A 21,073-nucleotide genomic window follows, 5' to 3' on the forward strand; every position below is an offset into this window, starting at 1 on the left:
GGCAATGTGGTGGGGGGCTCCGCTGTGGTGGGTGCTGCTGTGGATGGTGCCAATGTGGTGGTGGGTGCTGCTGTGGTTGGTGGCAATGTGGTGGGGGGCGCTGCCGTGGTGGGGGGCTCCAGCATGGTGGTGGAGTGCATCATGGTGGCTGCAGCTGTGGATAGTGCCAGAGACACGGGAACAGAGGTAGATGTAGACAACGTGGTCGGGGCCGTGGATCCGGGCACCGTGCTCAAGCAGACGAGCTGGTCTTCTCCCAGCAAGTCGATGACTTCCCCTTGCAGCGCGTCGGGGCTTTCACACCACACTTGCGACACCTCCTTCACCTTGTCCTTGTTGGCTTGCATCCAGCTGTGCAGGCCACGCAGGCGACAGTCACAGCGCCAGGGGTTCCCGCTCAGGTACACGGCGCGCAGCTGCCCCAGGGCCTGCAGGAGCCCCGCGGGAACGCTTTGCAGCTGGTTCTTGCGCGCACTGAGCGTGCGCAGCTGGGGCAGAGAAGCGAAGTCCCCGTGGTCCAGGGAGGAGAGCTTGTTGGCATCTAGGTTGAGCTCCGTGAGTGCAGCCAGCCCGGCAAACGCGGCCTGCGGCAGGGCCTCCAGCTGGTTGTGGGACAAGACGAGCTTGCTGAGAGAAGAGAGGTTGGCGAAGATCCCGTGGGGCAGAGACCTCAACTTGTTGCTGCCCAGGTCCAGCTCTCGGAGCTGTGGCGTGGCCCCAAACAAGCGCTCCGGGAGCATGCCGAGCTGGTTAGACCCCAGCCTTAGCTGCCGCAGGTTGCACAGACCAGAGAAAGCTTCGCTGGGAAGACTCTCGAGCTGGTTGCCGTCCAGGAAGAGCTTCTCCAGCAGCGACAGCTTCTCCAGCAGCCTGGAGGGCAGCACCTTGATCTTGTTCTTGCTCAGGCTGAGCTCCTTGAGCTCTGCCTGATTGTCCAGCATCCCATCCGGCAGCTCCTGCAGCCCGTTCTCGAAGAGCCGGAGAACCCGGAGCCGAGGGAGCTTGGCAAAGGCGTCCGGGGGCAGCGCCTGGAGCTGGTTTCTCGCCAGGTGCAGCAAGGTGAGCTTGGCCAGAGCGTCGAAGATGCCCGGCAGGAGGGAGGGGATTTCATTGTTGTGCAAGAAGAGATTCCCCAGGCTCCCCAAGTCGTCAAACAGCCCCTTGGGGATCTGTCGCACCCGGCTGTCCCGCAGGTCCAGGCTCCACAGGCTCGCCAGCTGCCTGAAGACCCCCGCGGGCACATCCCCCAGCGTGGCCCCAGAGATCTCCAGCTCCTGCAGCTTCCCCAGCTTATCAAAGGCTCCTGCCTCCACAGTCTGGACCTTTGTGTTGATGAACAAGATTTTGAGCAGGTCGGGCATGTTCCTGAAAGCCCCTTCCCTCACAGCCGTGACGCTGGTGCGCAGGAAGATCATTTCAGAAATGCCGGGCTTGGTGACGGCGGGGACCTCGTGGACGTCGTTCTTCGCGCCCATGTAGACAGCCTGGAAATCCTTGGGGGTGTCGTACTCAGCATCTCCCAGGCTCTTCCCAGCCAGGAGGGAGAGGAGGAGGAGGAAGAAAAGCCACGGCCAGGGCATGGTGCTGAAAGACAGGACAGGTCGGCCCGTTGCTCCACACGAAACGACGCGTCCCCCACGCGCTGCACGCTCGGGACCAGGCTTCTCGGGGCCATTCCCGCAGGGTCGGCCCTCGGGGCCACTGCGCTTCCTGCTCTGCTTTCCCATGCCACGTTGGCACCAACAGCTGCTCTGCTTTCTGCTCCTTGCCCTGTGCTCCTGGCCCATCTGCTGCTCTGCTTTCTGCTCCCTGCCCTGTGCTCAAGAGATCCTGGGTAGAGGCTGTGCCCCCTTTTACAGAGGAAGGCAAAACCCCCGGGCTGCACCGATCTCACCCGGGGGGTAAAATTCCTTCCTGACCCCAAATCTGGCACCGGTCTGACCCTGAGCAAGGGGCCATGACCCTCTATCCAGGACCCTCCGGCCTGGACTGGGCACAGCCTGGTGCAAGTCCCAGCCTGGGCTGCCGCAACCCCTGGTGCCTCGGGGGAGGCTCAGAAACTCCCTGACACCAGGAGAAGGGGAAAGGGTGCAAGGGTGGGCGCAACCAGCCAAGCCCGGAAGCCGGGGACATCCGCACGGCAGAGCACAGGCATCGCTGCGCCCGGACCACCCCCGGCCAGGGTGTGCGCAACCTCTCCTCAGCCCCTGGCGATGGGGAGCCCGCAGCTCCCCGTGCGTCTGCCCGGGCCCGGGCGGCAGCATCCCCTTCCAGCTGCCAAAGCCTGATAATGCGGGCCACGCCACGCGGAGCGGAGCACAGCAGCGCACGGAGACCGCGAGGACGCGGCGATACGCCAAGTCCGGCACCGCGCCCACAGAGCCCGGGGGGACGCGGGGCACGGGGACGCGCCGCCTGCAAGGGGGCTTGCACTGCTGGGACCCCTGGGGAGGAACATGGGCAGGAGTCCCCATGGCAGGACCCCCAAACCCCTGCAGCCCATGGCCTGAGCAGCTGAGTGACCCCCGTGCCCTGCTCCTGCCACCCCCAGAGCACCAGGGAGCGAGGGCCCAGGCCCCAGGGCCCGTCCCCGGCAGGGACATGGCCCCCTTACCTGGCCGAGTGCCCACGCGAGCGCAGCCCGGAGCTGTCCTCGCTGTCCTGGGCCCGAGTGAGCAAGGGATGGAGCCAGGAGCCTCCCCTCCACCCCCCCACCCGGGCCAGCCGCCATGGGTGGGTGCCAGGGCTGCAGGCGGAGATAAGGCTGGAGGGCCTCACGTGGTCCATGGCGGGGTCTGAGCAGCCCGGGGCAGCTCCCAGGCTCTGTCCACGCAGACCCCGACCCCCAGGGCTCAGTGGGGGTGTGGTATGTGGGCGCAGGAGCCGGTCGGCAGGACGCTGGGCAGGGGGCGGTGGGGGAACCGCAGCCAGGCACCCTCGTGGGGGCTGTGCCGGGGCCCGGGACTGGGTGCCAGGAACGAGGGGGCAACCCCCATCGCAGCTCCAGGGATGGGCAGGAGGAGGGGTCTGAGCACAGAGGGGAGTTCAGGACAGGGGTCCCTGCTCCCCAGGACTGCAGCCCGACCCCTGGAACCGGGGGCAGCCGAGGGGGCCGGGCCAGGGGCCTGTGTCTGGGTTCAGGGCAGCATCTGCCCACAGGAAGGGCCGGGGAAGGTACCGCCAGGGCAGACACAGGCAGGGGGGAGCTGCAGGCTCCGCAGGCCGGGGTGCAACGGAGCCGGGAGCTGTCGGGGGAAGCCTCAGCTGGCTGCAGGTGGCTACGTGTGTGTGCATGCGTGCACGTGTGTCTGAGTGCACATGCATAGCTGTGTGCACATCTAAGTGTACGCATACATGTGTGTGCACATGTGCGGGTGTCTGTGCACACATCTGTGTGCCCATGTATATCAGAGTGCCCATGTGTGCATGTGTCTGTGTGCCCATGCATGTGCACATGCTTGTTCATGGGTGCACGTCTGTGTGCTCATGCATGTGTGCATGCATGTCTGTGTGTACACATACATGTACACATCTATGTGTGTGCCTGTGTCTGAGTGCACACGTGTCTTTGTGTGCGTGTCTTGAGTGTGCATATGTCTTCATGCTTGTCTGTGTGTGTACACATGCGAGCGTGCACTTGGGGAAGGATGAACATGAGTGCACACCATATGTACACACACGGACACGCACACAGACACCTACACAGACATGCACACACTCCTACATGCACATACAGCCACACAGCCCTGGCTGCCGGTCAGGAAACTGAGGCACGGGCAGGCCGAGGCAGTGGCTGCACTGGGTGCCCTGGGGAGGTCCCAGCCCGGCTCCCCGTGCTTCCAAGCAGCCACGGCACAGCCTGGGTCCCTGGTGCCCCCTTGCCCCAGCACTTCTCCCCCCTGCTCCCGGCTGGCCCGAGGCCGGCATCCCAGGCAGCAGGAGCAGGGTCAGGTCTGGGCCCTGGCCCAGCCACGCTGCCTGGCGCACAGGCACACAACGCTGCCTCGAGGCACCAGGACCCGGGGACCCAAGACTGGCCGGCCTTGCGCCCTTCCACCCCGCTCCAGATCAACCCCCAGGGAGCAACGGGGCAAGGCCTTGTGACAGCCCACGGGCCTGCACCCATCCCCGCCACAGCGTGTCCCCAGCTCCCGTGGCCACGGCCAGAGCAGAGGCCATTAGGAGCACAGTCCCAGACCTGGGGCTGGGGGCAGCAGGACAGGCACTGGCTGGCGAGCAAGGGGGATCTGGGGCAGGGAGCGCAGCAGGGCAGGGCACTTGTGCCGCGTGCAGTGGGTTGCATACTTGTGCAGCAGGACTGGAGAAGGGGCTGGACACTCACGACTGACCAGGGAGCAAGGGGCACAAGTACTGCCAGAGGCTGCAAGGGAGAGAGGAACAGGGGAAAACCCTGCTCACTCTCCCCCTTAGCAGATGCTCTCTGCTGCTGTGGGGCACAGGAGCCTGGGCAAGGGGATGGAGGGCCCGACCCAGTCCCTGGCAACTCTTCTGTTCCTAGCAGCTGGGACTGCCCGTGCTGCAGCGCCCTGCTGCTCCCAGCCGAGCCGGCGCCAGCGCCAGCGCCAGGTGGGCTCGCTCCGGCAGGAGCTGGTGGGCGAAGGGCCGTCCGTGGGGGGTGGGGGAGGACAGCATGTCACTTGTAGGCCTGTCGCACTCAGGCCTCAACCCTGGGGAGCACAGTGCATGGACGCGGCCCCAGAAGACAACCCCAAAGCCTGTTCGAGGCAGGGAGGGCTAAGGCATCAGCAGCTGCTCTGCCCAGCCCAGTGCAAGCCTCAGGCCCCAGGACAAGATGCTGGAGGGGGCAGACGGGGATGGGGGTGGGCTGCCTGCCGGGGTACGGGACCCTTCCCCTCAGGGCGGCGGTGGGGGAGCGGTGAGCTGCGCTGGGGGCTCCCTCGCAGGGGGCAGGAATGAAACCCAGCGTGGCTCGAACCCGGACCCCAGCTGAGCCCTGCACCGTGGGCCCAACAGCTCCCCAGGCTCAGCCCAGAGCCGCGGTGCCGGGCCCAGGCAGCCACCAGGACCCGAGCGGGCCCAGCTGAGAACCCCACTGAGGGGTCAAATTGGGACTGGGGAGATCCCCAGCTTTGTACACCCGCACTGGTCAGTAAATCTTGCTACAGAGCAGGGCCGAGTGACAGCACAAGACCCGCCAAACGCCCATGTCTCGCTGTGCCCTGCCCCAGCCCTGTGTCCATCCAGCCAGGGTGCTGGGCGCTTCCAAAGGCCTCTGTTCCTGTACGAGGGCCTTGCTGCAGCCTCAGGCCGAGACTCCAGCATCAAGCCCAGACCTGGGCGGGCTACAGCCGGTCTTTTAAAACCAGCGAAGTTGCAGAAATAGCCGAGGTGACGGACCGACGGGTCAGGCAGCTGAAAGAACACGCTAGGCAAGACTCAAACCTGAACAGCTCGCAAATGAGTGTGGCTTTTTTATGAAGAGCAGCAATTACAACATTTGCACAGGAAGTGCGACCCCATGCAGGCTCCAGGACGAGGGGCTGATCTGCACCTGGGCAGCTTTCACATGCTGTGGGGGAACAGATGACGGGCAGCAATTGCGGAGCCCCTGCCTGCTCTTAGCAAACAGGGCTGTTTGTCCGAACTTCACTTTGCTGGTGCTCCTCATCCCGACTCCTGGGGTGCTGCATCTCACACACCCACGTACCTGTGCTCCTGCTGCTCTGCATCCCGAGCTGGTATCTCGCCGAGCACAACAGTGGCACTCGGGTCTGCCACAAGCAAGCGGCGGCCAGTTGCCCGGTCCCCTCCCCAGCTGGAACAACAGCTCGTGCCCAAGGGGCTCAGGCACTGGCGTCAAAGCACCCATTCCCACCGCCCCTCGATGGCTCTCGCGTACAGGGCAGCAGTTCTCAGATGCAGTATTGTGCTAAGCAAGTTTGGGTAACCAAGGCAAAGCCTCACACCGTGATGGCAACACAGCTCCCCTTCCGGCCCTGGAGGCTGTGCAGGGTCCTTTGCAATAGTTAAGGGGAGGCTGCAGGATCAAGAGGCTGGGAGCCAGGATAAAAGGCCCTACTGCCCCCCACGCCCAGCTGGGCTGGGCAAGAAGGTACAAGACCCTCCTCCTCCCCCCCTCTGGCCTGCAGCACATAAGCCCAGTCGCTGGCAAGAAGCTAACAGCTCGTTCCAGACCCTGGAGCAACATAACCTTTGGAAGGGACCAAGAGCCCTTTCTTTCTACACAAATACAAGGGGGATACCTGGCTCGATGGCAGCTCTATGGAAGAGGACTTGGGAGCCTTGGTAGATCACAGACTCAATAAGAGTTTGCAGTGTGAGGCAGCTGCACAAAAGGCAAACGGGGTTTGGAGCTGCATCAGTAAATAGCATTAGGTGCAAGACCCGGAGGTGATGGTGACTGTGTTCGGCACGGGTCAGGTCTCATCTGGATACTGTGTGTGGTTCTGGGCTCCATGTTTTAAAAGGGACATGGAGAAGTTAGAGAGGGTCCAGAGGCAGCAACTTAGGTGATCAAGGGCTTGGAAGGCAAGTCACTGGAGAGGCTGAAGGAGCTGGGGACAATCAACCGACCGTGTCCTTCTATCAACATGACAGAAGTCTTCAGGTACCTGAAGGTCTGCTGTAAAGAAGAGGGAAAGCACACTGCTGCAGAGAGGAGGACGTGCACCAATGTCTGGAAGTTGCAGCAAAGTTTAGATCAGAAAAACCTCACTGTTGGAGCTGGGAGGTGGTGGAATAGACCCCCAGGGAAGGGGTGGACTCCCCATCACTGGAGGTGTCAAGAAGAGGTTGGACAGGCACTGGTCGGGGTAATCTAGGTGCAGTGATGTCTGTGTTGTGCCATGGGGATTTTCCACACTTCTGGGCTTTGCTGCTTGTCCCTCACTCCCCAACACACACACCATGCTCCATGTGTCACAGGGTCTTTAAGTCTCCTGCAGAGATGCTGGGTGCTGGCTGAGCCCTGGCTGGGGATGGGCTGTGCCAGTGCTCCTGCTGGGACCAAAGCCAGAGGTTCCTGGCTAGGGGGTCTTGCCCTTCTGCTCAGGGTCAGACTGATGCCATATTTGGGGTCAGGAAGGAATTTTACCCCCTGGTCAGACTGGTACGGACTAGGGGGGGTTTTGCCTTCCTCTGTGGTGGGGGGCACGGCCCCTACCTGGGACATCATGAACGTATATTGACAACGCTTCAGAGATACAGAGCCCTGGCTGCAAGTGTTCCCCTGCTTTACCTGTGGCAGGTTGGTCTGCATTGCACCACAGTTGACAGTAGGCTTACGCAGAGTTCAAATTATGCTTTACCTGGGGTGCTTTGGACAGGGCTGATCCTGCCTCAGGCAATGGGCTGGACTAGATGCAACTCTGGAGGGCCCTTCCAGGTCCACGGCTCTAGGATTCCCAGCTCCCCGAGCACTCTGCAGTGGGCCAAAGTGAAATACTGTCATTAAAGCAGGTCAGTTGCAACTACCTATGGAAAATGGTGTAAGCAGCACAAGGAAATGCCTGATCTGCATATTCAGTGCTGAGCAGAAGGTACGCACGCACATGTCCCCTGTTCAGTGTTGGCCGTGCAGGATGTACAACACGACCCTGCAAATTACACCAGTGCTATCTAAACTGTGAAGACAGGAATGCAACAAATCCTCCATGCTGCGCGGGTGCCTGGCTCCTCACCTGTATTCCTAATGAGGAATAATTCTGACCAGTTCAACAGATTGGACAGAGGTGTTGCTACAATGCAGAAGCCACCCGATGTTACCAGCCACGTACAAGGTGGTCCCAGTGGCTACAGCTTGTACCGTTAAAGCCAAAACATAAAGGCACAAATACATTTGACAACGAGGAACTGTGACGTCAAAACCCAGCGGAGTGCTGCGGCGGTCCTGTGGTCCTGTGTACGAAGGGGAAGGCGTTGCAATCATCTCTCCCATGCTGGCGGTGCCTACCACCATGCTGCCTGGGAGTCGGGTGGGATTCTCTATGGGATAAAACCCTGACTGATCTATCTCTTCACCACTGGAAAAAGAATAGTAGAGAAATTCAGTATTAACTAGCAGAGACAAATGGGAGTGTGTGGGGGGCACAGCAGCAGTGCTGGGCCCTGGAGAGGACATCACGGGAGGAGACGAGGCCTGCGAGCGAGACAAGCTCTCAGAGGCGAGGTGCGCGAGGCCTGTGGTGGACAGGCAGAGGACGTGTTGATCCAGGGTCAAGAGAGACGAGTTCTGGAGGGCGAACGGGCTGTCACAGGTGACCAACCTGCCTCTCTTTACCAAGTCCACGTTCTTTTGGAGCCACCCTGCAAGTCCACTTATGTGGCAGTCGCATTTCCAGGGGTTGCTGTCAAGCCAGACCTCTTGGAGCTGGGGTAAGGACATAAAGAAGTCTCCAGGAAGGGACTGCAGCCTGGTACTATTTAGGTAAATTTTCTGAAGTTTGCCAAGATGGTGGAAGAGGTTTCCAGGAAGAACCGCAATCGGGTTGCCATGAAGGGAAATCTCCTGCACGCTCCGAAGGCTCCGGAAGAGGCTGCCTGGCAGACGAGAAATGTTGTTAGTATGCAGGGACAGGCTGACCAGGTCCTCAAGACCACTGAACACGTTGCCTGGGAGAACGGTGAGCTCGGGGTTTAAACTCAGCACCAGGAGCTCCAGATTTGTCAGGTTACTGAAGACATAGTCTGGGAGGGTTGGGAGTTGAGTTTCATATAACCACAGACTCTGAAGCTGCCTCATTTCTCCAAACAGTATTTCTGGAAGGGATCCCAGCGGATTCCTATGCAAGGTCAGAGTAGCCAAATTGTTTAGATGCAGAAAAAGCCCGTGAGGCAGGGACTGCAGCTTGTTTCTGGAAAGCATTAGTGATTTCAGTTTAAGGAGATGGTGAAAGGCACCAGGGGCGATGGACTGAATATTATTTCCATACAGGTGGAGTTCCACCAGCTCCCCGAGGTTACCAAACACGTCGGCGTCTATTGAAGTCAGCCTGTTCATATACAGAAACAACTTCTCCAGCTTGGTTAACTTGCTAAATATATTTCTAGGCAGGACTGACAGAGAGTTTCGGGATAAGTTCAGTAACTTGAGCTTGACAAGGCACCTCAGCAATCCTTCAGAAAGCTCCGTGAGATTGTTCTTGTTCAAAAATAGCTCTTGCAAATTGACCAACTTGTCAAACAGACTTCCCTCCACATGTCTCAGCTGGTTTTTTTCAAGGATCAATTGCTGAAGGTTCGTCATTTGATCAAAAACCCCGGGGGGAAGCTGAACTACCTTGTTGTCCAACAGCCTCAGGCTCTTCAGCTTTATCAGGTCTTTAAATGCTGCTGGCGAAATCACAGCGAGCTGGTTTGAAGACAAACTGAGACGCTGCAGAACAGTCATCTTGGAGAAAACATCGTCCGTCAGGGCTGTTGTGCGAGTGTGAGTGATCTGGATATCTGTCAGGCTGGTCGGCAAACCCAGTGAGGCCAGGTCTGTGATGATCGCGCCGGAGCAGTGGATGGCATTACTGGGAACACACTTGCAATTCTCAGGGCAGAGAAAGGCATCCGACTGAAGGACGATCCGGAGGACTGCCAGCAAAAGAGCAGCCAACATCTTCACTCAAGTGCCTGAAAAATCACCAGGTGTAAGTTAGTGCCAGACAGGCAGGGACAGTTGCCTCTCGTGGGGTCCAGGTCAGCCTGTGAAAGAAAAGCTTCAGTGATGAGACGATCCAGCAGGCAGCAAAATTAACCCAGTGATACGGGGGGATGTCAACTATCCCCACGTAAAGAGCCAAACATACAAGAGCACAGTGTTCGGCAAAACTATTTCTCTCAACCTGCAGCAGCTGCTTCTGGGAGCAGAGAATTGCAGAAGGCGAGAGGCCATCCTTGACTCTGTCCGGAAGAGCGTGCAGGAGGAGCGCATTTGAAAAAGGCCAGCGGCCAGCTGCTGAGCACCCCCCAGTGACCGCAGTCGATAGTTAGGGTCGGTGTCCTAGGATATTTCATAAGCAAGAGCAACAGCCGACTTTAGAAGGGGAAAATGCTAATTGGCAAGGGTTAGTCAAACAGGTCCTAAAGCAAAAATGTAAAGAAAGCAAAATCCTGAAGGGCGGCAGGGAATGCACTTAAGAGCCGCATGCGTCGCTTAACTAAAAACAGCGACCAACAGGAGTTTGGGGATAAGGCACAGCTGGGGCCGAAACTCACCCCAGACAGAGCTCCTTTGGCACTTTTAAGTCTGACCAGGGCAAAGCCAAGAACAGGAGTGAGAGTTATATGAGCTGGCCAGGAAGAGGGAAAATCAGCAGGGCCAGAAAAGGTAGTCAAGAGCTGGTTCCTCGGGGAGCGTGCCGAGGAACAGCCCCTTGTTACTTGGCGGCTGAGCTGCTAGTCTGGACCTGGTAGTCTGCGGGGCCAGGAGAGTCTTTGTGCACATCGGGCCTGGGAAGGCCCCAACAGCGGCTGGATCAGCAGGGGTTAAAGGGAGCTGCTAAGGAAGACAGGGAAACTGCAGAGAAACAGAAATCATTTTTGTGTCTGCCTTCAGCACCGAGCCCGCTGGGGAGATTCCTACCGGGGACCGGCAGAGATGAGGCACTTGGAAACTGGGGAGGGAAGAGACGCTGAGGCAAAATGACTATCCCGAGGGTAGTCCGTCCCCCAGGCCAGGGCAGCTCCCAAGAGCTCCGGAGCTGGCAGAGCACCTGCACAAGCACGTGCTCGGTCCAGTCGCACAGCGCCCAGCCTGGGGGACTGGAAGGCAGCATCTCTCCTTCCTGTTTTAAGGAGGTCTGTAAAGCAGATTCGGGAAGGTACAGAGCAGCCAGCCATACATTTGCTCCCTCCACGGGATTGTAACTGAGGAGCTGGGAGGCCCTTTCCATTGCTGCACACAGTCGGGCTGCTTAACGAAGATCTCTGCTCAGTTTGTAGAGGCAGCCAAGATGCTACCATACAGAGCACTACAGGGACTGCTCAACGCCTTGATATGCATCAGTGGCACAACCTCCAATGGGACTGTGTGCGCACAGGGCGCTTCACTTCATCCCCCAAAAGCACACTGCAGAACTCAAAGGGCTTCAGAGAAGGGTGATGAGAATGAGCAAGGGTCTGGGGAAGCTTTCCTATGAAGAGAGAGGCTGAAAAGACCACGAGCATTACTTCTGAGAGGAGGGAGATCAGAGCAGACACAATCAGAGGCTGTAAAGTAATGAAAGGTGCAGACAAGGCAAAACAAGAACATTTCTTCTTCCTGCCCCATAACACAAGACCCTTCAAGGTGGAGGGGGGGGAAAAAATCAATGAAATTATACGTAAGGTGGGAAAATTCAACTCTAACGAAGGAAAGACTTGTTCACATAATGTGCAATTAAGCTGTACCACAGGAAGTCATTAACTGGGACTCAAGAGAAGAATTTATCATGACAAGCTTCTCAAGAATTTCCAGTTGTTATAATTATGACATTTTTCGAAGCAACAATAAACTCCCGGTGTGAGGATTAAGCCAGTTTATAACAGTTAAAGACCCCAGTGACAGCTGTATGAAGGTTACATTTTCTCAGTCTACCTCTCAATTTGTACCTTCCTCTGAAGCACCTGGTACTGGTCAGCAGCAGAGATGGGATGCAAGGCTGGATGGATGCGGGGCCGATCCAGTCTGGAGACTGTGATGTTCACAGTGCATGAGGAGGCCACACGCTCCGCACGTTGCCAACAGCTGTACAGACCCCAAGTCTCACAGACTGAGGCTGGAGTCGACATCCGTGGAAAATCAAATGCACAAGATTCAACAGGTTCCTTAATCAATTCTGAATGACCAGCTCATGCACAATCTATACCCAGCCCTGCCTGAGCATTAAGAAAAAGCCTTTGAGACTTACTGTAGTGGCTAAGCAGCTGCTCCCAGTCGCTTATGCGTAGAGCAGGGAAGTAAGGATGCCAGCACGCATGATGCTGCATTTTACCCAGGAAGGATGGCAGCGTAACACACCCTCCAGATAACACCTCTCAGCTTGTACAGCTTGTCCTTGCATGGTGACTTCAAAGGCTAAAGCTGGACGCAAAAAAGAGAAAGAAATATTCTTAGAGGGCAATGGCTGCAGCTAGTCACACAAATGCAACGGTCAGGAGAGGCTCTGAGCCAGGCTTGCAGCAACAGCCCCAGATCACAGAGGGCTGCAGAAAGGGACACCTTCGCTGGGGCAAAGCAAAGGCAGTTCTAGCCAAGGGACACTGCTCCATGCAAGCCACAGAAGAGCCAGGATCCTTCCTTCTTCCCACCATGAACGACGTTCAGAGAGACATGCCCCCGAGGCAGCCTCAATACACAACTGGGTAGTCCGAGTGGGGTTCATTTCTCTCTTCCCAGGGCCCTCCCTCCTGGGTTCCTACATTGCAAACATCTGGGGAAGGACAGCCAGGCTGGGCTGCAGCGCTGGAACCAAAACCTCGGCAGCACCAGCAGGGAACAGACGGGCAGCGGGAGTTGCTCTCTATACTTCAGCGAGGCACTTGGGTCAGTTCTGACTGTGGAGCAAGAGGCAACGACGAGCAGCTCTTCATGAGAATGTGATGAAACAAAAAAAGCTTTGAGAAGAGGATGCCTTCATTTCCAGTTTTATTTCAAACAGATTCAAATCACAAAAATGATTTTTACAAGGCTATGTACAATGCCTCTGTGCAGGTCTGCGTGTTTGCCGCGTACCGTTCTGGAGCAGCCACGTGTGCTTTTAAATAGAAAGCTGCAGTATCACTTCCGACTTGAACCAGCTTTGTAAAAATAAAAGCCAAACTTCTAGAGAACACACTAATCATAAGCCTTCTCATTTTTTATTAAATTCATGAAAGTCATTTTGTGCTCACATAATTATCAAACTGCAGTATGTTGAATATAGCTGTAAAAACCTGAAGCTATACACTGTATAAAATTAACATTCAAAGACTCTCAAAACTGTCAAAAACCAGCCCCTCCCCCCAGGCATACAAAAATCTAATTCTGTAAGTGAGAATTTCACACAAGAAATTGTAAAGCGCTTCCTAAATCTTGATATATGTGACGACCAAGAAAAAAGCATTAAAAAAAGTCTGCAGCATAAAAAAGGATTTGCCATGTGTCTAATGTTAGCACTGTATATGCATAATACAGTAAATGGATATTTATCCAATTTGGGATGAACTGTACAGCACAAATCCTCGTGAACACACAGAACAAGAAATAAAATAGGGTAAGAAACTGCAACAGTTTTCCAGCTAAAAGTGCAATGAATATGAACAATCTTGGTTCTGTGGATGATTTAGCCACTTTCACTTAAGCATTATTTGCAGCATATTTTACAGTAGACTTAGTTCTAGAATATATGAAGATTACAGTAAGCACTAACTATATCTGAAGGGAGGAAGAAAGCTTTAAAAATAACCCTGAGGGATACACATTTTAAAGATCTCAGTATTTATTAAAAAAGTTTAAAAAGTTACATTTATTATTTAACAATCGCTTTCCTGGGTAGACCAGTCTTTAAGTAGGTGCATAAATAATATTCAAATCATTAATATTTACATATCCTAATACATCAAAGTAAGACATGTACAGATTTAAATTTAAGTCCATATAAGAGCAAATAATTTAATAAGAATCAAACTCTTCAATGTGAGGCTGAATTATACAGTAGAAAGAAACCCCCCAAAGTTCATTTAGTATGGCCCACAAAACAGTCCTGTTCATCTGAATCCACACATTCAAGGAAAATGTACAAAGATGATTTTAAGCACAGACCCTGAAGCTCAGCCTACTTCCAGTTATGAAATGAACTCGCTAATGTGTCCCGATCTGGTTTGCTCTCTTTTTGCATACCTGAAAAACCACCTCAACCATCCGAAAAGAAACATGGGCACACAGGGCCAAACCCAGCCCTGAGGTAAGAAGGTGCAATTCCCAGTGTCTTCAGTACGAGCTGTACCTGCTTCTGCCACGACCGAACGGGAGCCCTGTGAAACGTAACACCTTGCACCAAACTGGTGGTGGATTTTCCCCAGAAGGCAGCTGCTGCCCTCCAGAACAACGGGGCCAGTCCAGATGTGAACAGCTCAGCCACAAAGCAGCAAGCGTCCGCTCCTTTGGCGTGCCCCTCCTGAGAAACCCGGGCCTCGCCTACCCAAAGTGGACTGAGCACCTGCAATTCCAGCTGAAGTCAAAGGGAACCGTCCTGGAGGTCGAGCTTTTAACATCCTCGACTGGACCAGGCAGTTGTTCTAGAGGGGAACAGCTGGACAATTCTGGCCCTAAAGCCCACTCCCTTAATAAGCAGTTTCCTCCCAATGAGCTTGGATACCAGGTTAGACCATGAAGCGCTGCTATCACAAACAAAGACTGACTTCAGCATCTGAACGAGATGAGCGAGATGGATCCGCAATTTAGGGAAAGAGAATTAGGGCTGGGGGTAGGGTTTGGCAACCCTAATTAAGCAACACCACTTCCAAGAGGCAGATGACGCATGCGTTATTTTTTAACTTTCAACTGAAGCAGCAAGTTAAAACAATGAACACAATACCAGCTCCAAAACCCACCAAGTGAATTGTTAAACAAGTCAAATACAAGAGGACGTGGTAAATCACAGCTCCAAGGTCCATGATGCATAGCTTCATGGAATATTTCCATTAAAGTAAAATGTGTTCTACAAAACGGGGGATAGAAGTATGCACTCAGCTGGCAATTCTTCTCCCCCACCCTCAACTCTACATGACTGAGATAGTCTGAAGAATCACCAGCAGCAACAGGGATCTCATGTGCAACTCCAGGCCCTTCTGAAGTCACCAGTGTTTGTGTTGAACAGTTTAAGGAGATGGGATGAGGACAGCTCGGCTCTGCACTACTGATTAAAACTGTGGTGAATAACTCCCCCAGAAGTGCCAAGAAGACCTGCCAGCTGTCAGGGAGGATAGCAGACCACAAGCTGTTTGTGAGGAGTGTTAAAAACTACTAATCCTCACAGCTCCTAGAAGGACTCTCCCAAAATCATCAAGCACCATTTTTAACTGCAACATTAGCACGGCATGTTCAGCATTGCAAAAGCCCTAAAATTAGCAACACGGGTGCCACTGCTCGCTGCTTCATAAGAAAGCACAAAGGAAATGGGCCTGAGCTTCAAAATTTCTCTTCCTGAAGAATCCCAGAGCATAAGATCTTCTCTACAGACCTTTAAGACAGCAGCCTCCAGAGCTCTCCAGTTGGGGACTCATCCTCAAGTAATTTCCAAAGCCCTGACATTTCCAGCCCCGCGTGCAACCCGGGACATTTCTTCCTGTGCAGGTCAGATCTGGATAAGGCCCCTTCTCAAAGTTCAGAGTTGCTTGGCTCCGTCAGATTCACCGAGTCAGGAAAAGCTGTCCAGTCTTTATCGTTCTGTTATGTCCTCTGGTAACGTGTTGAAGGAGTTGTTCTGATGGCTTTACTACTGCTTTATGAGGCTGCACAAGGTTTTGTAGGCTTCTACAACCGACATGTAAGCAACTGCTGCCCTCTGCCAGGGTCACTTTGAAATCCCGTGTTCGGTGGCCGTGTCAAACCTTCTTTGGCACCACCCAATGGAAAACTGTACACTGCCACTGCAAGGACACACACAGCACCACTGGTGATGCACGAGTGAAGAGGGTCAGAGCAGCCCTACAGTTTTCTACCCAGACACTGACTCCGGCTCATCTGTTCGCATCTTCAAAGAACTGCATAGCAATTAAGACACCGGTAGAGCAATCTTTGAAATGTATAAGCCCTCGGTGCCCAGGATTAGGACTGGCTAATGTGATGGTCATGTGGAAATTATTTTCTGCCTTGTAGCTCTGGCCTTGGTAGTGCAAAGGCATTGGTTAGGAAAGACCACTCAAGTTACATTAATAAACCTGGTCCAATAGGAGCAATCTAACCTTTTGCTGGATCAAGCAAGCGTCTTGTGGAGCTGGTGACTAGCTGAATGCGGTACAGACAAGGTGAACAGAGAAGAGGCATTATAGGCCTAGGCTTGCTGGTATCCCCTCCTCAGAGACCCCAAAAAGCAGGCTGAATCTGTCCTGGCTGAAGGACTCTTCCCCCCCACGCCCCACTGCAATGCCACTCCACATGAGCAGAAGAGGAACACAGCATGACTCGGGCAATGTGTTGCTTTCCTTCTGGGCACCAAGCACACCTCTCTACAGCAGTCCCACTTCCTGCAGGGTCAGACTAAGGGACTAAGCCAGGAACCCAGAATTTACATGCCCTGTAGTTGGAAACACTCCTGTGTCACCAGCAGACACAGAGGTGTCTTTGGAACGGCACATGAAACAAGAGGGACACTTGTTGAAACCTGGGGGTTGTCATACGGTCACAAAGCTTTCTGATCAAAGCAAAGACAGTGACCAAAAGTCATTTAAACATTTTTTTCCTACGTGTCCCTAAACCTACCATGAATATGCTACATCGTGAACTGCACGAATATGTGCACTGGAGTGCAAGCTGGAACGATTTCCAAAGGTTAACATACCCTAGATAAATGATCAGAGGAGCTATTTAATAGCCCTACAATTTAAATTTTTAAATACAATGCACATGGAAAAATAAGATCTCTTCAAATTAGTAAAAAACCCTCATTTTTCTTTTGCTGGACATGACCTCACCCACCTTTTCATGGGCGAACTGCATGCTGTCCAGCTTGCCCTCTGCATTCAGGGACAGGAGATAGCTGGAAATATTTGTACTAGGACTTACAGTGCTTAGTACTACATTTCCCAATGAAGCCATAAGATCACATTCCTCTGAACACTAATACACAAGCTCGCTGCTGAACCACTGCTACGTGACAGTGATTATGTGACGGGAACCATTTTCCTGGGTTGGAGCTTTGGCTTCAGTCGTCGTTCTGGGCTTCGGTGGCCACTCTGGATCCACCAGCAGTTCCTGAGCTAGGTGCATGTACTTGGCTTGTGGAGTCTTCTTTCTGCAGCTAAACAGGGGCATCAGGAAGCAGGCTGCCCAGCGGTCCGCGGCCTCCTGTGCAAGGGGCAGGGAAACAAGCAGATCTGAGAATGAGGTTGTTGACAGCAAAACCCCTTAAAGCTATTCCAGAAATTTAAGAGGGAGACTCTCAAACTACACGCTACGTTTGTTTCTAACTGAGACACACAGTGGTCGCATGGCACGCGACCTTTCTGGAGGGTTGCCAGCCCCTCTCTGGCATTACTGCAGGAATGTCGGTCAAAGAGGCAGACAGGCGAGAGGCTAGGTCACAGCATCTCCTTGCCTGCCCACATCCCACACCCCCACAATTGTTTCTTGCTCACTTCAAAGCATTCTCACTACTGCCTGGAAGTGTGCGCTACTGTACGCTATGAGTCGCGAGCTGAGCATCAGGAGCTACAGCTTGGTCCGGGACCCTTCTGCGATCCAAGAATGCTCTTAAATGCTCAGATTTGAAACCCCCTGAGAATGCTTCTTGCCCATATCATGTGCTGTTTAACAGAAGGTACATGATCAGCCACAACATATTTAATGTGTTGAGAGTGAGACCTAATAATGCTGTTTCATTCCAGAAAAAAGAACAGTGTGCACCATTAGAGAACAAGCAAAGCAGATGATTAAGTCTAATGTGAAAGGAGAAGAAAGTCACATGCAACATGCAATTCATTCCTTGAGTCTTCCTTGTCCCTGCCCCTCCAAACCCCTCATTAAGATCTGGCCTTTTAATTACAATGTGATGCAATGTGAGATCTGCGGTTTAAAAGGTGGCGCCCCGCTCCCTCCCTCAGAGTACCATTCCAATGGCATGGCACATGATTAACTGAATTTGCATGCACTTGACTGACTGACAGCAAAATACTGGGCTCCAACCTGAGGCGGCTGGGGTGTGGCGAGGCGACAGTCTCCTTGTTTGTCCCGACTGAACACAACTTTCCAAAGGATCATGTCAAGGAAGACATTCTGTGAGACATTACAGTGAGTGGGAAGAATTAAAGAAACTAATCATCATTTGCTGTTAGTGTGCACATTCAAAATCAAACCCGAAATAGTGAGTTAGACGCAATCAGTGCAGGGCACAGCAACACGCCACGGTCCTGTCCAACAGAATCTGCTTTGGTCGGTATTCAAGTGATAAACCATTTCCTGCACTTAAGCACTTCCACAAGGTTTTCAGGAATGTGAACAAATGCCTTATATTAACCACAGTGAATACCAGTGCTGTGTTAGAGCTTCGGAACAGGTCTGATGCTGCCTTTCCAAGAAAATCCTCCGTTGGCACTGAATGTGCTACAGGTGTTTCACATTAAGACACTTTTCTCTAATCGTTGGGGGGAGGATATTTATTAAGCAGCAATGAGCACGATGCAATGTGAGTAAGTAGCAAACAGGAGGAGCATATGGATGCATCGGAGGGGAGAGAAGTCAGTGCAAATTCTGGTCTGTTAACTCTATGTGAGGGTCCTGTGCCAAGGTCCAGAGTCCCTGAATGAGGAGGGTGTGTGACAAGTCTGCTGGCTTCTATCTTGGTGAGATCTGTATGCCCATGAACCAAGAGCCTTCTTTGATCCTTGTCTGAAGTAGATAATTCCTCTTGTTAACGAGGCAGTGGAGCTGAGCAACCAAGCTTGGTGTGTGAATCAACAGCCCTGCAAACTCCTGAGGCTAGGCAAATGGGAGGAAAAAACAGACATGTTCTGAAGAGGGCACAGCTCAGTTTTACCAAGCAACACATCTGACCAAGGAGGGGGCGGCTCTGTGGCATGCTCTGGACGTGTTATATTTTCTTCGTCGGAAGGCAAGAGATGTTTGGTAAACAAACCCATAACACCAGGTCAACAGGAGAACAAGTGTGCATGACAGCACCAGCTGCAATGCCACACAGCATGCTGCACAACCATGTTCGCTCACTGTTACCACTAAGGGAAGGACCAGCGAGTGACAAGGGAACAGGAGAGAGCAGAAACCAAAAAGCAGGCTGACAAGTTGAGACCGAAGGTAGAAGACCACCTGGGCAGAATTAAGTTTTGAAGCATCAAATCCTTCTCAGATACTCAAGGAGTCAACTCTTGAGGAATGGTCTTGGGAAGGAAAATGGAACCCAAAGCAACAGGTCCCATATGAGAGAAATGGCTCTGCCACGGGGGCAAGCAGCTACCAGGACAGGCCTTCAGCCATCTTAAATCTGCAAACAATTGTCAGCACTGCCCTATTATGAAGGGCCAACACCAGCAACAGGGCAGTGGGATGTCAGAGAAAATGCAAGAAGCACTGGATGTGGTCTGAAAACTCAAGAACAGGAGTTAAGAGGCTGACACAACAGTGGCCTACAAGTACCTGAAAGGCTGCCAGACAGAAGAGGATGGGCAAGTGTTCCTCTTGCTCCTGGGGGCAGGACACACACCAGTGACTTTACACTGCAGCAAACCTGAGTTAGATTAAATCTCTGAAAGAACTTCCTGGCTGTCAGAGGAGTAGGACAAGCTGCCCAGAGAAGCTGCAGAATCGCTCGCACTGGAGGTTTTCAGGCTGGACAAGCATTTGTCTGGGATGTTCAGGAGCAGCACCGCCTGCATTCATACAGGGGGTTGGGCTAGACTATCCTTGTGTCCCTTCCAACCTTAGCCTGATGCAGTTCCACACTCATGAAAGAACCAGGCTCAGAGGTGATGCAACAACAGCAATTAGACATGAAAAAGCAGGGCACAGCAAATGGAAAAGAGGAGGAAATGGAGAGCAACTGGTGTATACTGGAGGCACAGCAAACAGGGGCATTTGATAACGGTCAGATCTGTTGAAGGGTGAGTTCAGGACCCTGAGGAAAAGAAGGATGGAGAGCAGCAGAGTAAGGACCCTGGACTTCAGAAAAGCAGACTTCTAATCAGTCAGGGAACTGATGGGCAGGATCCCCATGAGGCCAGTCCCAGGACAGCTGGCTGTACAGGAAACCCTCGGTATTCGTGGGTTCAGCATTCGCAGTTTCAAATATTCGCAAATGCTGAACCCACATTTTAAATACACTTTAAACACTTACCGGAGGTCCTCAGGAGCTCCATGCTTGCTGCCGCTGGGCTCCCATCGTGCCCTCCCCCACAGCCTCCTGGACTCCTTTCCCCCTGGGACTGGCCTCATGGGGATCCTGCCCTGACTAAATAGAAGTCTGCTTTTCTGAAGTCCAGGATCCTTACTCTGCTGCTCTCCATCCTTCTATTCGTGGATTTTGCCATTCGCAGGGATCATGGGAACGTATCCCCTGCGAATGGCAAGGGTTGCCTGTACTTTAAAAAAAAACCTTACTGAGGGTGGAGAAACAAACCATCCCAACCTGCAAGAACAGCAAGTATGGCAGAAGACCAGCTTGGCTTAGTCAGGAGCTCTTCAATGAGTTAAAACACAGAAGGAAGTTTACAACAAGTGGAAACTTGCACAAACAACTAGGAGGAGAATAAGAGCATTGCTCAGGTATGCAAGGATGAAACCAGGAAGGCCAAAGTGCAACTGGAGGTGCAGCTAGCAAGGGGTGACAAAAAGGTGAAGGGGAACAAAAAGGGTTTCTACAAGTTTGTCAGTAACAAGAGGAGAATCAGGGAAGTGTTGGTCCCTTACTGAATGGGGGGGCAACCTTGTAACAGATGATGTGAAAAAGGCCAAAATACTCAATGCCTTTTTTTACCTTTGACTTCACAGGCAAGGTTAGTTCCCAGACTACTGCATCAGGCAGCACCTTTTGGGGAGGAGGTGAGCAGCCCTCAGTGGTGAAAGAACAGGTTAGGGATTATTTAGAAAAGCTGGACCTGTACAAGTCCATGGGGTTGGACAGGATGCACCCAAGGGTGCTGAGGGAGTTGGCTGATGTGATTGCAGAGCCACTGGCCACCATCAGTCACACGGGATGCCCATGCCTGCTATGGGACAGGAAAATCTGGGTGAGGGAAATCCCCTACCCTCCATCAATGCTGACCTCGTGAAGGAACACCTTGAGAAGCTGGATGCCTTCAAGTCAGCCGGCCCTGACAGTCTGCACCCCAGGGTACTCAAGGAGCTGGCGAGCGTCATAGCCCAGCCCCTGGCACGGGTCTTCGAGAGCTCCTG

The 21,073-nt window shown here is 53.5% G+C and overlaps 2 protein-coding genes across 3 annotated transcripts in view; both read right to left on the bottom strand.

The window, feature by feature from the left end:
- The window catches only part of LOC109308304, a 14,170-nt gene extending 1,667 nt beyond the window's left edge, over window positions 1-12,503 (bottom strand). The window contains exons 1-3 of the mRNA XM_019532550.1: window positions 11,880-12,503; window positions 7,703-9,693; window positions 4-1,715 (exon numbers count right to left, since the gene is read on the bottom strand). Coding sequence (XP_019388095.1) covers window positions 4-1,715; window positions 7,703-9,607 — 3,617 coding nt within the window. The 5' untranslated portion in view covers window positions 9,608-9,693; window positions 11,880-12,503. The remainder of the gene's footprint in view (window positions 1-3; window positions 1,716-7,702; window positions 9,694-11,879) is intronic.
- A 96-nt stretch (window positions 12,504-12,599) lies between these two features.
- The window catches only part of ATP13A3 (ATPase 13A3), an 88,761-nt gene continuing 80,287 nt past the window's right edge, over window positions 12,600-21,073 (bottom strand). The window contains exons 33-34 of one of the 2 annotated variants that reach the window (XM_019532934.1): window positions 17,855-17,944; window positions 12,600-17,017 (exon numbers count right to left, since the gene is read on the bottom strand). In XM_019532934.1, coding sequence (XP_019388479.1) covers window positions 16,820-17,017; window positions 17,855-17,944 — 288 coding nt within the window. In that variant the 3' untranslated portion in view covers window positions 12,600-16,819. The remainder of the gene's footprint in view (window positions 17,018-17,854; window positions 17,945-21,073) is intronic. The other variant, XM_019532935.1, reaches the window with a different exon arrangement.

This window comes from Crocodylus porosus, unplaced genomic scaffold (assembly GCF_001723895.1).
Source record: "Crocodylus porosus isolate Cpor-Errol unplaced genomic scaffold, CroPor_comp1, whole genome shotgun sequence".
Classification (NCBI taxonomy): domain Eukaryota; kingdom Metazoa; phylum Chordata; order Crocodylia; family Crocodylidae; genus Crocodylus; species Crocodylus porosus.